The sequence below is a fragment of the Ictidomys tridecemlineatus genome, chromosome 2, assembly GCF_052094955.1.
Source record: "Ictidomys tridecemlineatus isolate mIctTri1 chromosome 2, mIctTri1.hap1, whole genome shotgun sequence".
In the NCBI taxonomy this organism is placed as follows: Eukaryota; Metazoa; Chordata; class Mammalia; order Rodentia; family Sciuridae; genus Ictidomys; species Ictidomys tridecemlineatus.
The window spans coordinates 112,158,924-112,180,839 of NC_135478.1; the positions used below are offsets into that span (position 1 = coordinate 112,158,924).

General features: G+C 38.4%; 1 protein-coding gene across 27 annotated transcripts in view; it reads right to left on the reverse strand.

Moving 5' to 3' along the window:
- The window catches only part of Depdc5 (DEP domain containing 5, GATOR1 subcomplex subunit), a 155,764-nt gene that overhangs the window by 54,062 nt on the left and 79,786 nt on the right, over positions 1–21,916 (reverse strand). For 22 of the 27 annotated variants that reach the window (XR_013434977.1, XM_078039550.1, XM_078039548.1 and 19 more), the window contains 5 exons: positions 21,413–21,573; positions 6,017–6,134; positions 5,326–5,493; positions 4,313–4,532; positions 2,876–3,006 (listed from right to left, as the gene is read on the reverse strand). Coding sequence is in view for 24 of the 27 variants with exons in the window: in XM_078039550.1 (XP_077895676.1) it covers positions 2,876–3,006; positions 4,313–4,532; positions 5,326–5,493; positions 6,017–6,134; positions 21,413–21,573 (798 nt within the window). In the remaining 3 variants the exon portion in view is untranslated. Of the gene's footprint in view, positions 1–2,875; positions 3,007–4,312; positions 4,533–5,325; positions 5,494–6,016; positions 6,135–21,412; positions 21,574–21,916 lie in introns of those variants that run through there. The other 5 variants (XM_078039561.1, XM_078039562.1, XM_078039549.1 and 2 more) reach the window with 4 other exon arrangements.

Consider the following 21,916-nt stretch of genomic DNA (forward strand, 5'->3'; position numbering starts at 1 on the left):
TGGCACCCACCTGCCAAGCACTCCTATCTCTAGGCTTATCCCTGAAGAAACCACTTCTACCAAAAATACAGACTAGATATTTTATGATATAAGAAATGTAATGGCCAGGCATGGTAATACTTACCCCAGCAACTCAGGAGGCTGAGGCAGGAGAATCAAGTTTAAAGTCAGCCTCAGCAACTTTTGAGACCCTGTCTCAAAAAATAAAAAAGAACTGGGGATATGGCTCAGTGGTTAAGGGCCTCTGGGTCAATCCCTGGTATTTAAAAAATAAATAAATAAAAAGCCTTAATTTTTAGGTAAATTATAGTATTGTAGTTTGGAATTTTTTTTTAAAAAAGAGGACATATCTTTCAGAGAAACATTCTGAAATAATACAGATGAGAGGTATTTATTTTTGTCTAGGATTTGAGAAAAAAATAAAAGGAAAGGTGAACACAAGTGGAATATAAATGAAACAAGACTTGCCAGGAGTCAATCATCATTGCAGCCTGGTGATCAGTAAAGCAGGATTTATTTATTTAAAACAGAAAATTTTTCAAGCTGGGGATTTTGCCTACCATATGCAAGGCTCTGGATTCAATCCCCGGCACCGCAAAAATAAAATAATTTTCAAAGGATTCCTCCTGGTATAAGATCACATGATGATGTACTGTACCCAGTTTCCCATGCTATCTTGTCAATTGCACCTTCCAGCATACCTCATACTCTCTCATGCATTTCATTGTTGCTTTCTGAAAGTGTAATGTGTGCTGGCTCCTGCTGGGAACAATACCCAATACTGGCCGTCACACCCAAAAGAAAATGTCCAGTCTCCCCTAACACACTTGCCCCACAAATATACAGAGAGATGCTCAGCATCCTATCTTCCACTATTCCATAAATATCCACCGCATACCTACTATGTCCTGGGCAGAGTCACAACCTCTGCCCTTAAAGCAGTCATGGTAAAGGAAAGAAGAGTAAACAGATTTCTGAGGCGCTCAGGAGAATACTGACAAGTGCTCTAATGAACATAGGCCCAGGATGCAGGCAAACACAGCGTCAAAAACCTGATCTTGGGATGGGGATGTGGCTCAGTGGTTAAGTGCCCCTGAGTTCATTCCCTAGTACCAAAAAAAAGAAAGGAGGAAAGAAAAAGAATCCAATCTTACTGGGGGGATAAGAAAGCTGCCCAAGGCAGGTTCTACCTATGCATAGCAATGTTCTTTTCCCCCCAAGTCCCATCTCCCCTCAATGTAAATCTTTTGATGCCTTCATGACCAAATTAAATCCCACCTCTTGGAACACTCTCCCTGCCCTCCCAAGCAAGGTATCATCCAGCTGGTATCCTGTCAACTACATTAACATTCCCAAATGCCTAGAGAAACCAGCCAGGTAACATAACTGAGGATACAAGACAAGTCCAAGACCAGAGTAAGAACCATAGGTCCTTCTAAAGTGTAGCCTGGGCTGGGATTGTGGCTCAGTGGTAGAGCACTGGCCTAGCATGCTCGGGGCCCTGGGTTCAATCCTCAGCACCACATAAAAATAAATGAATGGAATAAAGGTATTGTGTCCAACTACAACTAAAAAAATAAATATTAAAAAATAAATAAAATAAAGTGTAGCCAATGTGGCAGGCTACAAATGTAGACTACTTAAAGCAAAACACACTGAAGAAGGAAGACTGCGAGTTTGAAGCCAGCCTGAGCAATGCAATAAGACATTATCTCAAAAAATAATAATAATAATAATAAAGGAAAGCTGACTCTATAACTTTATATTGTATTATATAATCCATACTACATAATTTTTATGCTGTATAATAGAATCATAGATCATCTTACATTTATTTTCATTTAAAAATTCATATAAAATCAAGGATTTTATGTGAAATCTTCAAAATAGAAAATTTGGGAAAAAGTATTCATTTTTTTAGAGGGGTATGAAGTATTCCTTTTTTTATTTACTTATTTTGTAGTTGTAGATGGACAGAATGCCTTTATTTCATTTGTTTACTTTTATGTGGTGATAAGGATCAAACCCAGTGCCTCACACATGCTAGGCAAGCGCTCTGACACTAAGCTATAGCCCTAGCCCTTGGATGAAGTACTCTTAAAATGCTTTGTGAGCTGGATGCAATAGCACATACCTACAATCCCAGAATCTCAAGAGGCTAGGGCAGGAGGATTGCAAGTTCAAGGCAGCTTCAGCAATTTACCAGGTCCCTAAACAACTTAGCCAGACCCTGTCTCAAAAAGTAAAAAGGACTAGGGATATTGCTCAGTGGTAGAGCATCCCTGAGATCAATACCTGTACCAAACACTTAAAAATTTTAAAAATAAAACGCTTTGAGAGCTGAGTGCAGTGGTATATGCCTAGCTATTCAGGAGGCTGAGGCATGAAGATCAATTGGGCCCAGGAATTCAAGACTAGCCTGGGCAACATAGAAAGAATTCATCAAAAATATAAATATATGGGCTAGGGATGTGGCTCAAGCGGTAGCATGCTTGCCTGGCATGCGCAGGGCGCTGGGTTCGATCCTCAGCACCACATAAAAATAAAATAAAGATGTTGTGTTCACCAAAAACTAAAAAATATTTTAAAAAATTATTATATATATATATATATATATAAAAATACGTAAAAAATGTTCTGTAGGACAAACAAAATGTGTCTGAAGTTCAAATTAAGCCCCAGGCTGAAAGTTTATAATTGCTGCCCTATTTCATATTATTCAACACTTACCAGGTATTAGCCTTGTTTTCTTTTCATGTAAACATCTTCTTTCCTACAAGCTCCTTACAGATTTTACCCCACACAGAGGAGTGGAGCACTGAAAACCCTTGGGGTCTTCAGGGTGGGGCAGGTCCCTCTTGAACCAGGCACTTACTTCTGACTGGCCTCCATCTCTAGCAGGGCAGACAGAGCTGAGGTTTTCTTCCCAGCAGTGGGACCTGTAGACTCAAGGGAGTGTGTGGAAATGGGCCCAGTCATCTGCAAGCCTTTCATGGCAGTTCCTTTCTAAAGCAGAAAAGAAGAGATGAAGCTCAAAAGGGCTTTTGCAATAGACCCCATTCACACACCAGGATAAGCCTCTTCATCTTCAAGCCCTGGGAATTCAACTAACACAGTAGAGGAATACTGATTCTTCGTGTTCGGAAATGATAGAAGAAACTGAGGCTCAGAAAGTTAAGTAATTTATTCCAAATTGCACTGGAGATGAAATTCAAACTTCAGCTGCCTCAAATCAAAACCAAAGCTCTTCCCAGTATAAAAGATCTCCTAAAAATGTTCCTAATCATAAGTGAGGCTGCATACAAAAGGCAGCTGATGTGGAAGGAAGATTAAAGAACTTTTGTTTTGGGTTAAAAAAAATAAAAATAAAAACATGATGATGGAACACTACCAAGCAATTAAAAAGAATGAACTACTGATTCTTAGAACAATTTAGATAAATCCCAAAGCATAATGCTAACTGAAAGAAGGCAGTCTCAAAAGATTTCATATTATATGATTCCATTTTTGTGATATTTAGAAAAGATAAAAGAATCATGATGGTCAACAGGCCCGTGGTTGCTAGGGGACAGGGAGGCAGGAGAATATGACTAAAAACAGTAGCATAATGGAGCATTTTTTAAGTGATGAAATTATTCTTTAGCAGATCATGGTGGTGGCTGCCTGAATCTATATATTTGTTAAAATTCATAGATTGTGTGCAAGTATGTATGCCCCCCAACACACACACACACACACACACACACACACACACACACACACACACACACACACAGAGCCACGTCAATTATATTGTATGTTAATTTAAACAAAACAGTTGAATCCTAGATCTGCCCTTTATTGGCAAAGTGCCTCAGATATATCCCATAACAGTAGCCTCAGTTTTCCCATTGGGTTGCAGTGTGTGATTGAAATGAAGAAACAAGGGTGCTAAAAACTCTTAAAGTGATATAAGAGTAACAAAAGACTGTTTCTGTTAACCTCCTAAACGTCTGTATTCACCACCACATCACATAGATAGCTGTTTCAAAACTGGACCACTTGGAGAGCAGATAAAGGCTCTATATCCTCAGGGGAACAGCTCCAGTCATGGGACATTGCCCAGTCTTTGTCTGTACCCTATAACCCCCCTTCTTCACCCTACAATGGATAACAACACAGTTTGGGATTAAAAATAAACATTAGACAGCTATGAGGCTTAAAAAAAAAAAAAAAAAAAAACTAGCCAATGGGAGGCTCCTGAGAGATAGGAGGTGACAGATCCTGTATACTATACTAGGTACAGTCCCTAAGGAACCCCAGGAGTCCTCACCCGCATCATGCGATCTGAGCGATGCCGCCTGCGGATCCGGTTCAAACCCTCCACAAAACGGATAAAGCCATCCAGGAGCTGCCACTCATCCTCATCAGCACGAGGTCTATCCCCATAGATGTCGCAGTGGACCTCCCCCTCTGTGATGCGCTTGGTGGCAGTGACACAGGCCGGCAAAAGCAGGAAGCGGGTCCTCCAGAACTTCAGAGATTCAATTAAGCTACAGAGGATCAAGGAAAACACAAAGTAGTGGTAAGAAAAATTAGATACTTAAAGTGCTCCAAGTGATCTCTCTCTGATTGGTATGCAAGGTTCCACCTTTCCACTGGTGTGCTGTCATCTGATGATACAGCGCATGGCTTCATTTCAGACACAAGCTCAAAAGGAAGACTACAAAACTCAGTATTATTTTAATCCCAAAGAAGTCAAAACATTTATGTGCACCTAGGCCCAACAAAGTTGTAGTTTTGCATCATCATTATCATAAATTGTACATAAAAATAAAAAATTAAACATGAGATAGCACCAAGCTACCAACCAGCCAGGTAGTCAAGAAAATATTAAGAACATGATCTGCACTGACACTTGCACCAAAGGGCACATCACCACTGAATCCAGTATTTTTTTGGTGGTGGTGCTAGGGATTGAACCCAGGGCCATGTGCATGCGAGGCAAGCACTCTGCCAACTGAGCTATATCCCAGCTCCCAGTATGGTTGTTGGTGTTTTTTTTTTTTTAATTTTTTTTGTTGTTTTTTAATTGTAGTAAACTATACATAATAAAATGTACCACTTCAACCAATTTTGAGTATATAAGTCAGTGACAGGTGCATCCATATTGTTGTATAACCATCTCCCTATCCACCTCATAACTACTTTTTAACCCAGGCAGATGTATTTTTATTCTTCCATTTTTTTCTGAAAGACATAACAGATACCATTTTGTCATCAGAAAAAAGAAACATTAAAGTATGTGTACACCCAAGCAGCAAAGATGAAAAGACACTCTCAGACCTGAAATCCTCAGAGCCTGCAGAACAAATATACTGATCTAAGTAATTCCACTTGTACTCCTCTAGCCGCTCATGAGAGAATTCCACCCAACAGGAAACAAACTCTGAGTCTGAGTGTGAAGGACACAGGCTGTAGGTATAGTGGATCTGGGCAGATTCATAAGGATACCTGAAAAATAAAGAACATGCCTAGACATTCAAACAATCATTCCTCCCAATTCTTCTCTCTCTTTTCTGTCTAATGCACTTAGCACTATTCTTGGCAACCAACCCTCAAATACAGCAGCCAACTCATCTCATCCCAAAGGACTGTTATGGAAATTTCCCAGATCTTAAATTTTCCATTCTTCTCTCTTCACATTCTTTTTTTTGTTTGTTTGTTTCTTTGTTTTTCGGTGCTAGGGATTGAACCCAGGGCCTTGGGCATGCAAGGCAAGCACTCTACCAACTGAGCTATATCCCCAGCTCCCTCACATTCTTCATTTTTAATTGGTTCAATAGTAATCATGCTAAACATAAGCTGAATCAAATTTGGAAGTAAGCTATAACCTTAAAGTCATCTCAGGATTATTTTAAAACAAAGAAAAGACTAACAACTCAACTTCCTTTGTTTGAACTAAGAACTATACACAATTAGCAAGCAGACATAATCCAGAACAGTAGCTAAAGACTTTAAATATCCAAGAACTCACTTGGGAAGGTATCGAGTTACTGTGATCATCTTGTCCTTCAGTGTCACTTTGTGGAAAGTTCTGCCCATACTCAACCAATACTGGTCCTCCTCCTCAGGGCGATTTCGGGACACAAGGCCTAATAGGAAAAATAATAAGACTTCCTCCAACTGGCTGAGGTTCATTCCTACAACAGGCAATTGCTTTTCATACATATAGATGCAGAAAAGGAGAAACAAAAGAGGCAATGCTTTCATTGAAGGGGGAGATTTATGGAAAAAGGCAGTTCTTGGTTTTAAAAAAAAAAAAAAGGTCCAGAAATTGGCAGATTTTTCTGTTACCAAACCAACCAGCAGCAGATTAGAAACTCACAGCATTAAAAGCACCTAAATGTCAAATGCTGAGCTGATGCCTCATTCTCTAAGGGGGAAAGTTCTGGAATAATGTTAACAGGCTAAGAGACAGCTGTGGAAGCAAAATGGAACTACATTTTACCCACGCATCTGAAGTCTTCACCCCAAGGGGGCCGACAACCTAGTTTACTCACTTTCATTTCTAATACTCCAAGCTTTAGTCTTAAAGGACCATTTATTTATTTGCTGCAACTTTCCTCCTCCAAACATCTTTCACATTGCTTATACTGCCTTCTCATTCTGGGCCACCACTGAAACATTTATTTATTTATTTGCTGCAACTTTCCTCCTCCAAACATCTTTCACACTGCTTTCATACTGCCTTTCATACATACTTTCATACTGCCTTCTCATCCTGGGCCACCACTGAAACATTTAAAGTCACCACCAAAAGCTACTTTCTCCAGAAAGCTGTGAGACCCCATCAGCAGTTTGAAAAATATATTGTAGGTAGCTACATAAGTGTGTTTGTCTGTTTGTCTCACATCCTTTTTCTTCTCTCTCTCTCTCTCTCTCTCTCTCTCTCTCTCTCTCTCTCTCTCTCTCTCTCTCTCTCTTTTGTTAATGTACTGGGGATTGAACTCGGGGGTGCTTTACCACTGAGCTATATTGCCAGATCTTTTTTTAATTTTTATTTTGAGACAGGATCTCCCTAAATTGCCAAGGCTGACCTCAAACTGCAATTCTCCTGCCTCAGCCTCCCAAGTAACTGGAACTGTAGGCATGGGTCACCACACCCAACTCTCACATTCTTTTATAAAAGATACAAGGAGCCAGAAGGAGCATTGCACACTTGTAGTCCCAGCTACATGGGAGGCTGACACCAGAGACTGCCTGAGCACAGGAGTTCAAAGCCAGCCTGAGCAACATGTGAGACCCCACCTCAAAAAAAAAAAAAAAATAACTTCATTTAATTAAACTCAAATTTAAAAATAATATAAAAGTACCAGGAAGCCAAGGTCAAATGTTCATTCTCATATTTTCAGTAGCACTAAATAAAGTGCCATGGCCAGAATAGATATTTAAAACATCAGTGAAGGGCAGGGATGTAACTCAGAGGTAGAATACTTGCCCAGCATGTGCAAGGCTCTTGGTTCAACCACCTGTACTGAAAAAACTAAAATAACAAAAAAATTTTTTGTTGAACCAAACACAGCAAAAAGGGAAACAATGAAGAATCCAGATAACAAGAAGTATTCAAGAGAGTAAAACTTGAGCTCCTGAGAACAACAAAGCCAAGGTAAGGTTCTCTTGATTTGGAAATAAAAGAATGCCATCATTCAACTCTGAGACAGCCACATAATGACAGGCAGCAGAGAAGTGGTCAGGGGAAGAGGATAGCAGAGGCTGAAAGGATCTTCCCTGTGAATGGGGAAAATTCCCAGGTGATGCACAGAGAGTGGCAAACCAGTTTCACATGAGAAAGAGGCTAGATTTCGACTCAGGACACCCATGGTTATACCTCAACTCTTCCATTTGGCTGCTGTATGATCTCAAGGACCAAATCTCTACCAGTCTCATGTTCTGCATCTAGAAAGAGAACTTGCCTCATCCAGGAATTCATTCACTTATGCTACAAACACCCTGTGGGCTGCCAGGAAAAAAAGTGTTATGGGGTAAGGTTCATGAGAATCTAAGAGGGTACCCTGATGTCTCATTCTAAATTAGATTATCCCAGTTATGCCTGTTTTTATCCTGCACAGCTCTCTGATTAAATATATATTTGTGGCTTATTAATTTAACGGCTGTCCCCCTCCAGTAAACTCTAATTTTCAAGGGCAAGGTCAATGCTGTTCTATTCTCTACTGAAACAGAGCATAGCTCACTTTTCATAATCAATAAACCTGTGACAGTGAGCAGCACAAGCACTATGATGGCAATGTTTCTAGTAATTATAATAATAATGAAACCATTTCTGTTTTCATAGAAATAAGAGATTAAATTTATCAAAGGAGAAAATAACCAGAAAGTGTAAAGCCAGGCCAAGTAGCTTCTGGTCAACTAGCCATGAATCAGCCAGGATCAGTACTGGACACAAGAGAATTACAGACCCATGAGGGACATCAACCAGCTATTTGAGAGAGCAGAAAGTAGATAGCCTAGATGAGGCCAATAACACAGGTGAATTCATTCCACTGTTCATGAGTTAGAGAACAGAATCCTACCCAGGGTCCTGTGAGGCCTGAATATCCTGACACCTCTGGCTGCACCTCCAGTTCACTCCCTGTGCTCCATCACACCAGCCTTCTTTTTGGTGCCTTCTACTGGTAGCCCTTTGCACACATCAATCCCTCTGCCTGGCATGTTCTTCCCTTCAGCTCCTACCTTCCACTCCAAACCTACTTATTCTAATAACCCCTGTACTACATCAGGTCTAAGCTCAAACATAACCTCCTTAAAGCTATCCCTGTGACCCTCAGACCAGATCAGGCCCCAATTAGATAGTCTCACAGGCCCTTGCTAATAACAAATAACTAATGGTTATTTTTCCCCACTGGGTTATAAAACCCCCCTCAGAGTAGAAGCTTCAAAAATACTGTTGAATGAATAAGTGAATGAAATGAATAGATTAATGAATGAATAAATTAATGAATTCACATATTTATTGACCCAAACAGCTGTATTCCAGGCACTGTCATTTCCAGTGTAGAGAATAAAAAGATGAATCCAAAATAGTCTTGGCACTCAAAAACATTAATATTCAGTAGGAATAGGAATAGAAGGCATTCAGTAAATGTCACAAGGAGCTTTCATATAAAAGCCAGAGGGAGTTCAAAGCTTCACCTACAAACAGCAGAGCCTGTACTGAGTGACCACTAAGCCCCAATAATAGTTCCACACTTCTGGATTCTCTAGCCAGAGGAGAATCAGTGGAGCCAAAGATGATCTGATGTTGAACACTGGCTAATTAGAGGAATGGAGATTTAATTAGTAATAGTGAGGAAGCAAGAAACTAAAAACCTTCATTGATTGTTTCAGAAAGTGATTACTGCTTTATGATTCCAAACACTCATACTTAATTCCTTCTGCTAGACTTAGATTAGAAGAACTCCACAGTCTGACCCTTATTCAATTAGTGTTACCAACTCATTTGTCACTTCTTAGCCTCTGTCACTCAGAAATGATCCATTCTTGCTTCAAGTCACTAAGCTTCAATACTAAAGAACAGAAAGAAGAACCCAAGATAGGAAAAAACAACAGGTGTAAACTTGAGGTTTAGTAGCATCTCAGAAGCTGCAGTGTGACATGTACTCTTCTAAAAATATCCATTTCTGGATTTAGAAAATTCACTATATACTTTGACATCTCAATATTAGCTCAGTTGCCTGCTATTCCTAGGTATTCTCAAAGGTAGATTATACCACTCCTAGGCTTGATCATATCTTCTTCATTAAAAGGAGAGTATAACTGCTGCACCAGAAGTCTCCTGTCAATCAACTACCACCTGCACTGCTACCACCATTGCTGCTGCCTCTGATTCCACTGCTGCCAGCCAACATAGCCTAGAGGTCTTCTTTCCAGGTGCTGCTGACACAGAAGAGACCACTGCCCTGGATGCAACTGAAACCTACACTGCTGCTGACCCCCAGATATCACCTGGTGACGCTGCCCCCACAGCTGCAGTTGCAGCTGCACTGCAGCCGTCACTACTGTTGACCCACTGCCTGCTGCCAACAACCACTGCCAGTACCGCTGCTACCAGAGCCTAGAGGACTGCTTTGGGAAGACTCCAGGTTTGGTTGCATGTGGATACACCCATTTTGGAACAACAGCCAGGGCCTGGGGCCTGGGTATCCACAGGTTTACCACCATAAAGAGCCTCTGTCTGGGGACTCAGCTGTGACCTGCAGGTCCAATGTGGGGATGCCTGCAGGTTTGGAGGAGTCTGGGAGCTTCCTGCTGAGAGTGCTGGTGGCCCTTGTCTTGTTGCTGCATCTCAGGGTTGCTCCTTTGCATGAGTGTATCCCTGGTGGTTTCTCTGAAAGTAGGAGCAGCTCTGAGATCTTGGGACTGCAGCGTGGCCAATCCTGAAGTATCTGAAGCCCAGATCTGTGGGACGGAGACTGGATTTTTGAGGGCTGATGTGGGTTTAGTGATCCCAAGAGACGTCAGAGACAGGACTGAGAAACTGTTGAAAACTAACAGAGACAGTCTGACTTGCCAGCAAGATTTATTTTATATTATTTTTTGATTCACTAATCTCTCTACCATATTTGGAACAGGATGTTTTTTATGCATTAAGGTGTGGAGGACAATGACACATGAATGGTATTTTGCATTTTTGTTATATTCTTATGTCTTCAATTTTTTTCTCTTTGTTCGTATTCTTCCTCTCTCTTCTATTATCTGGGATTTAGTTTCCAACTTTTCTCTAACCAATAGCCAATCTCTGTCAGCTCTTCTTCCACTCTTCCTGTGAATTTTTACTTCAAGCCTCTCTCTTCCTCCCTCGCGAATATTGCATATTACACCACCTCTGTTCTCTCATCCACCATTTGAAATCGTAAATCATTTTAATAAATATTCTATAGTTAGTTACTGAACCCATCATTTTGGTTTAATGTGAGAAAGCAGTAGACACCTTAGTGAGAGCTATTGGGTTAAGGCTATATATTGTGTACACTGGGTGCTGTTGATATTGGTCTTACCAGTAAAGGTAAAGCACTGGAAGCCTTCAGGGACACTACAGGTCTACAGAGTAGAACTTATCCTGCCTTAGAGCCATAGTTTTAGATGGGAAAACACACTAACAACATGAAAAAACAAGGGAATAAAGTGTCCAAACAAACCAAGATGCTTCAACAACAGAAGCCACTGATAACACAGTAGAAGAAATGTCCAAGAAGGAGTTCAGATTGTATACAGTTAAATTGATACATGAAGTAAAAAAACCACTTCAATAAAGAGTTAGAGATAGTGTAAAAAACAAACAAACAGAAATCCTCAAAATAAAGGAATCAGTAAACCAAGTTATAAATTCAATAGAAAAAGGATCACCAACAGATTAGACCACTTGGAAGACAGAACCTCAGACAATGAAAACAAAATATATAATCTTGAAAGTAGAGTTGAACATGTGAAGATGGTAAAAAAAAAAAAAAAAAAAAAATCCAAGAATTATGGGATAACATGAAAAGGCCAATTTAAGAGTTATCAGAATAGATGAAGGAGCAGAGATACAAACCAAAGGAATGCACAATCTTTTCAATGATTTAATAAATTTCCCAAACCTGAAGATTGGAATAGAAAATCAAATACAAGAGGCCTACAGGACCCCAAATGTACAAAATTATAGCAGACCCACACTAAGACATATTATAATAAAAATGACTAACAGAGAATAAAGATAAAATCTTGGAGGCTGTGAGAGAAAAAAAAATCAAATTACAAATAGGGAAAAACCAATTCCTATCTTAACTGATTTGCCAGTCCAGACCCTCAAAGCTAGGAGGCCCTAGAGTAATATATTTCAACCTCTGAAAGAAAACAAATGCCAACCAAGAATTTTATATCCAGCAAAATTAAGTTTCAGATTTGAAGATGAAATTAAAACATTCCATTATAACAAAAATTAAAAGAATTCACAACTAGAAAGGCTACCCTATAGAGCATTCTCAACAAAACATTCCATGAGGATGAAGTTAAAAAAAAAAAAAGTGAAAACCAGCAAAGTGAGGATCTACACTAAATTGACATTCAACCAAATGAGAAACTAGGACAAATCAAAAACCTGAAATAAATCAAAATGACAGGGAATACAAATCATATCTCAATAATAACCTTGAATGTTAATGGCCTAAAATCATCAATCAAAAGACAGAGAGGCAGACTGGATTAAAAAGCAAGATCTAACAATATGCTGTCTTCAAGATACTCACCTCATGGGCAAAAACATCCACAGGTTGAAGGTGAAAGGATAGGAAAAAACTTATCACTCACATGGATTGAGTAAACAAGCAAGGGTTTCATTCTCATTTCAGATAAAGTAGACTTCAAATCAAAGTTAATCAGAAGTGACAAGAAGGACACTTCACATACTTCTTAAGGGAAGTATATATAAGCAGGACATAACAATTATAAATATTTATGCCCCAAACAATGGAGCATCTATGAACATCAAACAAACCCTTCTCAACTTCAATAGTCAAATAGACCACAATACAATGAAACTGGGTGACTTTAAGACACCTCTCTAACTACTGGACAGATCTTCCAAACAAAAACTAAATGAAGAAACTATAGAACTAAATAATACCATCAATAATTTAGACTTAACAGACATATATAGAATATTTCTTTCATCAATGAGCAAATATATTGTCTTCTCAACAGTACATGGCTTCTTCTCCCAAAGAGACCATATCTTATGCCACAAAGCAACTCTTAGCAAATACAAAAAAAAATAGAAATACTACCCTGCATTCTATCAGATAATAATGGAATGAAATTAGAAAGCAATGATAAAATTAAAAATACAAGCTACTGTAACAAATGAAGACTAAATAATACACTATTGAATGATGAATGGATACTAGAAGAAATCAAGGGCAAAATTTAAAAAAATCCTTATAGGTAAATGAGAACTCTGCTACAACATATCAAAATCTCTGGGACACTATGAAGGCAGTACTAAGAGGAAAGTTTATTGCATTGAGTACATTCATTAAAAAAATAAAAAGTCAACAAATAAATGACTTAACACTACATCTCAAAGCCCTAGAAAAAGAACAATAAATCAATACCAAAAGCAGTAGAAGACAGGAAATAATTAAAATCAGAACTGAAATTAATGAAATTGAAACAAAATTAAACAATTCAAAAAATTGACAAAACAAAAGTTGGTTCTTTGAAAAAATAAATAAAATTAATAAACCCCTGGCCATGAAGAGAAAAAGAGAGAAAACTCAAATTACTAAAATACAAGATGAAGAAGGAAATATCACAATGGACACGTCTGAAATACAGAAGATAATTAGAAACTATTTTTGAAAATTTATACTAATAAAATAGAAAATATTGAAGACATTGAAAATTTTCTAGAGACATAAAGCCTACCCAAACTGAATGAGGAGGTCATACATGATTTAAACAGATCAATTTCAAGTAATGAAAAGAAAACACCATCAAAAGCCTACCAACAAAGAAAAGTCCAGGTCCAGATGGATTCTCAGCCAAGTTCTATAAGACTCTCAAAAAAAATTAACACCAATACTCCTCAAAGTATTCTAAGAAATAGAAAAGAAGGGAATCCTTCCAAACACATTCTATGAGGCTAACATCATCCTGATACCAAAACCAGACAAAGACGCATCAAGGAAAGAAAACTTCAAACCAATATCCCTGATGAACATAGTTGCAAAAATTCTCAATAAATTCTGGCAAATTGCATACAAAAACATATTAAAAAGATAGTGCACCACGATCAAGTAGGATTCATCCCAGGGATGCAGGGTTGGTTCAACATACAGAAATCAATAAACTTAATTCATCATATTAATAGACATAAAAAGAAGAATCATAAGATCATTTCAATAGATGCAAGAAAGGCATTTGAAAAAATTCAGCACACCTTCATGTTCCAATCACTTGAAAGACTTAGTAGGAACATACTTCAACACTGTAAAAGTTATATATACTAAACCCCAAGCCAGCATCATTCTAAATGGAGAGAAATTGAAAGCATTCCTACTAAAAACTGGAAAAAGACAAGGATGTCCTCTTTTACCACTTCTATTCAACATCATCCTTGAAACTCTAGCCAGAACAATTAGACAGATAAAGGAAATTAAAGAGATACAAATAGGTAAAAAAGAACTCAAACTATCACTATTTGCTAACAACATGATTCTCTATCTAGAAGATCCAAAAAATTCCACCAGAAAACTTCTAGAACTAATAAATGAATTCAGTAAAGTAGCAGGATATAAAATCAACACCTATAAATCAAACACATTCCTATACATCAGCAATGAATCCACTGAAAGAGAAATTAGAAAACTATTCCATTCATAATAGCTCCCCCCCCAAAAAAATCCTGGGAATCAGATTCTAACAAAAGAGGTGAAACACCTCTATAATGAAAACTACAGAACACTAAGGAAAGAAATTGACGAAAACCTCAGAAGATGGAAAGATCTCCCATGCTCCTGGATAGGCAGAATTAATATTGTCAAAATGGCCATACTACCAAAAGCATTATACAGATTTAATGCAATTCCTATTAAAAACCCAATGACATTCTTCATAGAAACAGAAAAAGCAATCATGAAATTTATTTGGAAAAATAAGAGACCAGAATAGATAAAGCATCCTTAGCAAGAAGAGTAAAGCAGGAGGCATCACAATACCAGACCTTAAACAATACTACAGAGCTACAGTAACAAAAACAGCATGGTATTGACAACAAAACAGACTTGTAAACCAATGGTACAGAAGAGAGGACACAGAGACAAATCTACATAAATACAGTTATCTCATACCGAACAAGGGTGCCAAAAACATTCACTGGAGAAAAGATAACCTACTCAACAAATGGTGCTGGTAAAACTGGAAATCCATATGTAGCAAAATGAAATAAAACCTCTATCTCTCACCCTGCACAAAAAATCAACTCAAAGTGGATCAAAGACTTAGGCACAGAAAAGAGACCCTGTGCCTAATAGAAGAAAAAATAGGCCCAAATCTTCACCATGTCAAACTAGGATCTGACTTTCTTAACAAGACTCTTATCAAGAATCAATAAATGGGGTATGCCTTGATCCCGAGCAGCGGGTTTCATGGGGCTCCTCAGGATTATGATGCCGCCCAAGTTGCAGCTGCTGACGGTGGTGGCCTTCGCGGTAGCAATGCTCTTCTTGGAGAACCAGATTCAGAAACTGGAGGAGTCCCGGACGAAGCTAGATGAATTTCACATGCGCTCAGGTTCCTATTGAAAAATATTCTGCGGTCGATCCAACATGGCGGCGGGCGCGGAGAGATCAAGTCTCTGACCTCGCCAGCTGCACGGGCATAGGGAGTCGTAAACTGTCTAAATGCTATTTTCTCAGGATCACTAGGCAATGCTGAGCTGATGTGGATCTGGGGCCAACAGTTTGGGCCTCTCAGAACACACACTGAGCCCAGATCAGCTGCATTCAAACTCCGCTTCGCCTCCTTCTCGTGACTCAGCACTAACGATCCCGCTGAAATAACTGGTCAGCTCTTCTAAACTTACAGAGGTAAAAGCCAACCAAGCCTTCATAGGCAGTGGTCACAGGATTGAAACGGGGCGTGGGAGAGACAGTCAGGACCCACCCGTTGCATTGGTCACCCGGCAAAGTGAACGAACGGTCACCATTTGCATGGGATACCACCATGGCAGAGAACTGACGTCACAGGCGGAGGAGATAACTTCATTGAAACCAGGGGCGACAGGTGTGTAATCCCCTAGCCATCCCTCTCCACACAGCGGGGGAAACCTTAAGGGCCCCTCCCAGCTCTCACGTGAGCACGATAGCCAGACCGAGGGAATCAGGAGTGGCGCGGGACTCGCAGCGCAGAATTCCTGGCTACCACTCCCACCAGTGCTGACAACTGAGGTCTCTTGCACGAACTACCGGGGCATGGCTACCAGAGGGCAAGCAAATTCACTGGGGGTTCTCAGCCCCAAGCTCTACAAACTTAGGGTCTGAGGGAGGCAAACAGGGAGAGTGTGCCCAGACGTTCATGAAAACAGGGCTCCCAGGAGCAGCAGACCTGGCGTGTAGCCAGTATTGTGGTGCGCGTCACAGGTGAGCGGGGCCTGGTTCAAGAAAACACGAGAGGGCCCTAGACACTCAGGATTGGAGACCCGCCCAGTCTGGAAGAGCTGCTGCACAGTGATTGGTTCCCACCTATTGAGAGGAGAAGCTTGGCCCAGTGGGCACAGCTCCACCTACTGGGACAGAAGTTAATCGAACTCTATGACTGCATTTATTATTATTTTTTTTTAATTTGGGTTTTTTTTTCTTTTATTTTCATTTTTTTGTTGTTGTTCTTGTTCTTTAACTTTTTTAATGTTTTTAATGTTTTTAATTTTTTTATTTTATTATTATTATTTTTTAAATTTAAATTTTCATTTTTTATTATCATTATTATTTTTTTAAAAAAAATTCTTTCTTTCTTTATTTTCTATTTTTTTCTTTTGTCTTTTCATTTCTTTTCAATTTTCTTATTCCCCCTTCCTTGAATTCTACCTGCCTACTATCATTCTCTTTAGTGACTTCTTCCCTTCCCTTCTAATATCTTTCCTCCCAAGCATCTAATAAATTTATAAGAGTAAACAGTAACTCAGCAGTCAAACAGAACAAGAAGTAACATGAGCAGAATAAAAAAGCAAGGAAGAAAAGGAGTACAAACAATGAAGGACAGCCTAAATATTCAGGAGGACCTAGAGTCACCAGAAAAATGGTCATATAAAGAACTCAAGGAATACCTTAGACAGATGGAATGGAATCTTAAAGAGGATACAAGACAGCAAATCCAAACAGTGAAAGAACACATTGAAAATGAATTACATAAACAGATAAAAGAAGTTGTTAAGCATCTTTATCAGGAGATAGAGATTATAAAAAAAAAATCAAACAATAATTCTAGAAATGAAGGAAACGATAAACCAAATTAAAAACTCAAATGAGAGTATCACTAACAGAGTGGAGCAAGTAGAAGCCAGAACGTCAGATAATGAAGACAAAATATATCATCTTGAAAAGAGTCTAGCCAACTCAGAAAGGCTGGTAAAAAATCATGAGAAAAACATCCAAGAGATATGGGATAACATAAAAAAACAAACTTACGAGTCATCGGGATAGAAGAAGGTACAGAGATTCAAACCAAGGGAATGAGTAACCTGCTGAATGAAATAATTACAGAAAACTTTCCAGAAATAAAACAGGAAACGGATATACAAATTGTAGATGCAGACAGGACACCGAGCACACAAAATCACAGTAGACCAACGCCAAGACACATTGTTATGAAGATAGCCAATATACAGAACAAAGAGAAAATATTAAAAGCTACAAGAGAAAGGGGGCAGATTACATTCAGGGTAAACCAATAAGGTTAACAACGGATTTTTTATCACAGACGCTGAAAGTGAGAAGATCCTGGAACAACGTATTTCAAACACTAAAAGACAATGGATGCCAACCAAGAATTCTGTATCCAGCAAAATTAAGCTTCAGGAACGACAACAAAATAAAAATCTTTCACGATAAACAAAAGCTAAAAGAATTTGCAGTCAGAAAACCAGCATTGCAAAGTGACTTGAGCAAAACACTACACAAGGAAGAAATGAAAAATAATAACCAAAACCATCAGTGGGAAGTGCTTCGGTAATGACAGAGGGTGGGGGGGAAAGCTAATCATGGAGAAACAAACTAAATTTAAAAAAAAAAGATAAATAATCAAACATGGCTGGCAGTACAAACCATATATCAATAGTAACTCTAAACGTTAATGGCTTAAACTCGCCAATAAAGCGACATAGGCTGGTAACATGGATTAAATAAACAAATCCAACAATATGTTGCCTCCAGGAGACACATCGGATTGGAAAAGACATACACAAGCTGAAGGTGAAAGGTTGGAAAAAAATATACCACGCACACGGTCCTCGCAAGCAAGCAGGGGTAGCCATCCTCATATCGAATAAAATCGACTTCAAGACTAAGTTAATCAAAAGGGATAAGGAAAGACATTATATACTGTTAAAAGGAACCATTCACCAACAAGACATAACAATTATCAATATTTATGCACCAAATAATGGTGCTGCGATGTTCATGAAACAAATTCTCCTTAAGTTCAAGAATCAAATAGACCACAACACAATAATTATGGGTGACTTCAACACACCTCTCTCACCATTGGATAGATCCTCCAAACAAAAGTTGAATAAAGAAACTATAGAACTCAATATCACAATCAATAACCTAGACTTAACTGACATATATAGAATATATCAACCATCATCAAGTGGATATACTTTTTTCTCAGCAGCACATGGATCCTTCTCAAAAATAGACCATATATTATGCCATAGGGCAACCCTCAGTAAATATAAAGGGGTGGAGATAATACTATGCATTTTATCTGATCATAATGGAATGAAACTGGAAATCAATGATAAAATCCTACATCACATGGAAAATGAACAATATGTTACTGAATGATCAATGGGTTACAGAAGACATAAAGGAGGAAATCAAAAAATTCTTAGAGATAAATGAAAATACAGACACACCATATAGGAATCTATGGGATACAAAAGTTAACTCAAAGTGGATCAAGGAGCTAGATATCAAATCAGAGACAAATTTTTACTCCTCATACTTCAGATAGAGCCCTAATATCCAGAGTATACAAAGAACTCAAAAAATTAGAAAATAAGATAACAAATAACCCAATCAACAAATGGGTCAAGGACCTGAACAGACAGTTCTCAGAAGAGGACATACAATCAATCAACAAGTACATGAAAAAATGCTCACCATCTCTAGTAGTCAGAGAAATGCAAATCAAAACCACCCTAAGATACCATCTCACTCCATTAAGATTGGCAGCCATTATGAAGTCAAACAACAACAAGTGCTGGCGAGGATGTGGGGAAAAGGGTACTCTTGTACATTGCTGGTGGGACTGCAAACTGGTGCGGCCAATTTGGAAAGCAGTATGGAGATTCCTGGGAAAGCTGAGAATGGAATCACCATTTGACCCGGCTATTGCCCTTCTCGGACTATTCCCTGAAGACCTTAAAAGAGCGTACTACAGGGATACTGCCACATCGATGTTCATAGCAGCACAATTCACAATTGCTAGACTGTGGAACCAACTCAGATGCCCTTCAATAGATGAATGGATAAAAAAAATGTGGCATTTATACACCATGGAGTATTACGCAACACTAAAACATGACCAAATCATGGAATTTGCAGGGAAATGGATAGCACTAGAACAGATTATGCATAGTGAAGCTAGCCAATCCCTAAAAAACAAATACCAAATGTCTTCTTTGATATAATGAGAGCAACTAAGAATAGAGCAGGGAGGAAGAGCAGGAAGAAAAGATTAACATTAAACAGAGACATGAGGTGGGAGGGAAAGGGAGAGAAAAGGGAAATTGCATGGAAATGGAGGGAGACCCTCATTGTTATACAAAATTACATATAAGAGGTTGTGAGGGGAATGGGAAAATAAACAAGGAGAGAAATGAATTACAGTAGATGGGGTAGAGAGAGAAGATGGGAGGGGAGGGGAGGGAGGATAGTAGAGAATAGGAAAGGTAGCAGAATACAACAGTCACTAATATGGCATTATGTAAAAATGTGGATGTGTAACCGATGTGATTCTGCAATCTGTATTTGGGGTAAAAATGGGAGTTCATAACCCACTTGAATCTAATGCATGAAATATGATATGTCAAGAGCTTTGTAATGTTTTGAACAACCAATAAAAAAAAGAAAAAAAAGAATCAATAAATGGGATAGATTCAAATTAAAAAGATTCTTCTCAGCAAAGGAAATAATAATGTGAGGAGACAGCCTACAGATTGGGAGAAAATCTTTACAACATGCACCTCCAATAAAGCATTAATCTCTAAAATATATAAATAATTCAAAAATCTTAACACCAAAACAACAAATAATCCAATCAATAAATGGGCTAAGAACTAAACAGACACTTTACAGACGAAGAAATATAATTGATCAACAAATATATGAAAAAGTGTTCAACATCTCTAGCAATTAGAGAAATGCAAATCAAAACTACTCTAAGATTTCATCTCACTGCAGTCAGAATGGCAATCATCAAGAATACAGGCAAGGGGCTGGGGCTGTGGCTCAAGCGGTAGCGTGCTCGCCTGGCATGAGTGCGGCCCGGGTTCGATCCTCAACACCACATACAAACAAAGATGTTGTGTCCGCCGAAAACTAAAAAATAATTATTAAAAAATTCTCTCTCTCTCTCTCTCTCTCTCTCTCTCTCTCTCTCTCTCTCTCTCTCTCTCTCTCTCAAAAAAAAAAAAAGAAAAAAGAAAAAAAAAGAATACAGTCAACAATAAATGTTGGTGAAGATGCAGTGAAAAAAGTACACTCATACATTGTTGGTGGGACTGCAAAATGGTGCAGCCAATACGGAAAGCAGTATGAAGATTCCTCAGAAAACTGGGAATGAGACCACCATTTGACCCAGCTATTCCACTCCTTGGTTTATACCCAAAGGACTTAAAATGAGCATATTATAGTGACGTAGTCACATCGATGATTATAGCAGCTCAATTCACAATAGCTAGACTATGGAACCCACCTAGGTGTCCCTCAAGAGATGAATGCATAAAAAAAAGGTGGTATATATACTCAATGGAATATTAGTCAGCTTTAAAGAAGAGTAAAATTATGGCATTTGCTAGTAAATGGTTGGAGTTGGAGAATATCACGCTAAGCGAAATAAGCCAATCCCACAAAACCAAAGGCCAAATGTTTTCTCTAATATGCAGATGCTAAATCACAATAAGGCAGGGGACACTAGGGAAGAATAGTGTTACCTTAGATTAGGTAGAGGGAAGTGATGGGAAGGAAGAGGAGGGGAAGTGGGAATAGGAAAGATAGTAAAATGAAACAGACAAATTAAACTATATGTATATATGTGACTACATGACCAAAATGATCCCACAACATGTACACTCAGAAAAATGAGAAATTATATACAATCTATATATCAAATGTATACCAAATGAATATCAAAATGCATAAATGCATTATACTTCATGTATAACTAAACTAATTAAAACAAAATATTTTTAAAAATGGAGAGTATAAAGAAAATGTTTAAGATAAATTTGCACTTAATGTAACTATTACTCAAAGCAAAAGTGACAAAGAAAAACTTTGTGCTGAAAATATTTCCTAAATTTATTTGTTCCCTACCATCATGAAAAACAACTCCTACAAACTTAGTTGAAAAGAAAAAGGAGGGCACTGACCTCGACTATAGAGTGGGCTACTGCTCAATGGGGGTGGAACAGCGGGGTTGGGTTTCTGTGCCTTGGGCTGCACTATGATTTGGTAACCCTGCATGAGGCGCTGGCAAATGAACTCTTCAAACACCTGTTGGGCTGTCATCTGTACACCATCCTCATCCCTCCTAAAAAAAAAAAAAAAAAAAAAAAAGATGATTGTGCACATGGATATATGTGTTTGGCCTTGGGAAGTGACACTTAAGAGTTCATAGTGTGAAGTCCTTTACTTCATCCCAGACAACCATTATATGGCATTTCATAAAATTATCAATTTGTAAATCAGTCTGGGAGAAATGATAAGTTCAAAGGCATGGAAAAAGAAGGCAAGTAATAATCAATGCCCAAATGAGTAACCTTAGAAAAGAAAAAGAGATTTAGTGTGCCCAAAATAACTGCAAAAGAAAATTTGAAATCAAAGAGGAGAAATTGTTAATGTCAACAGAACGTGAAAGAAATGAACAGTTCTTG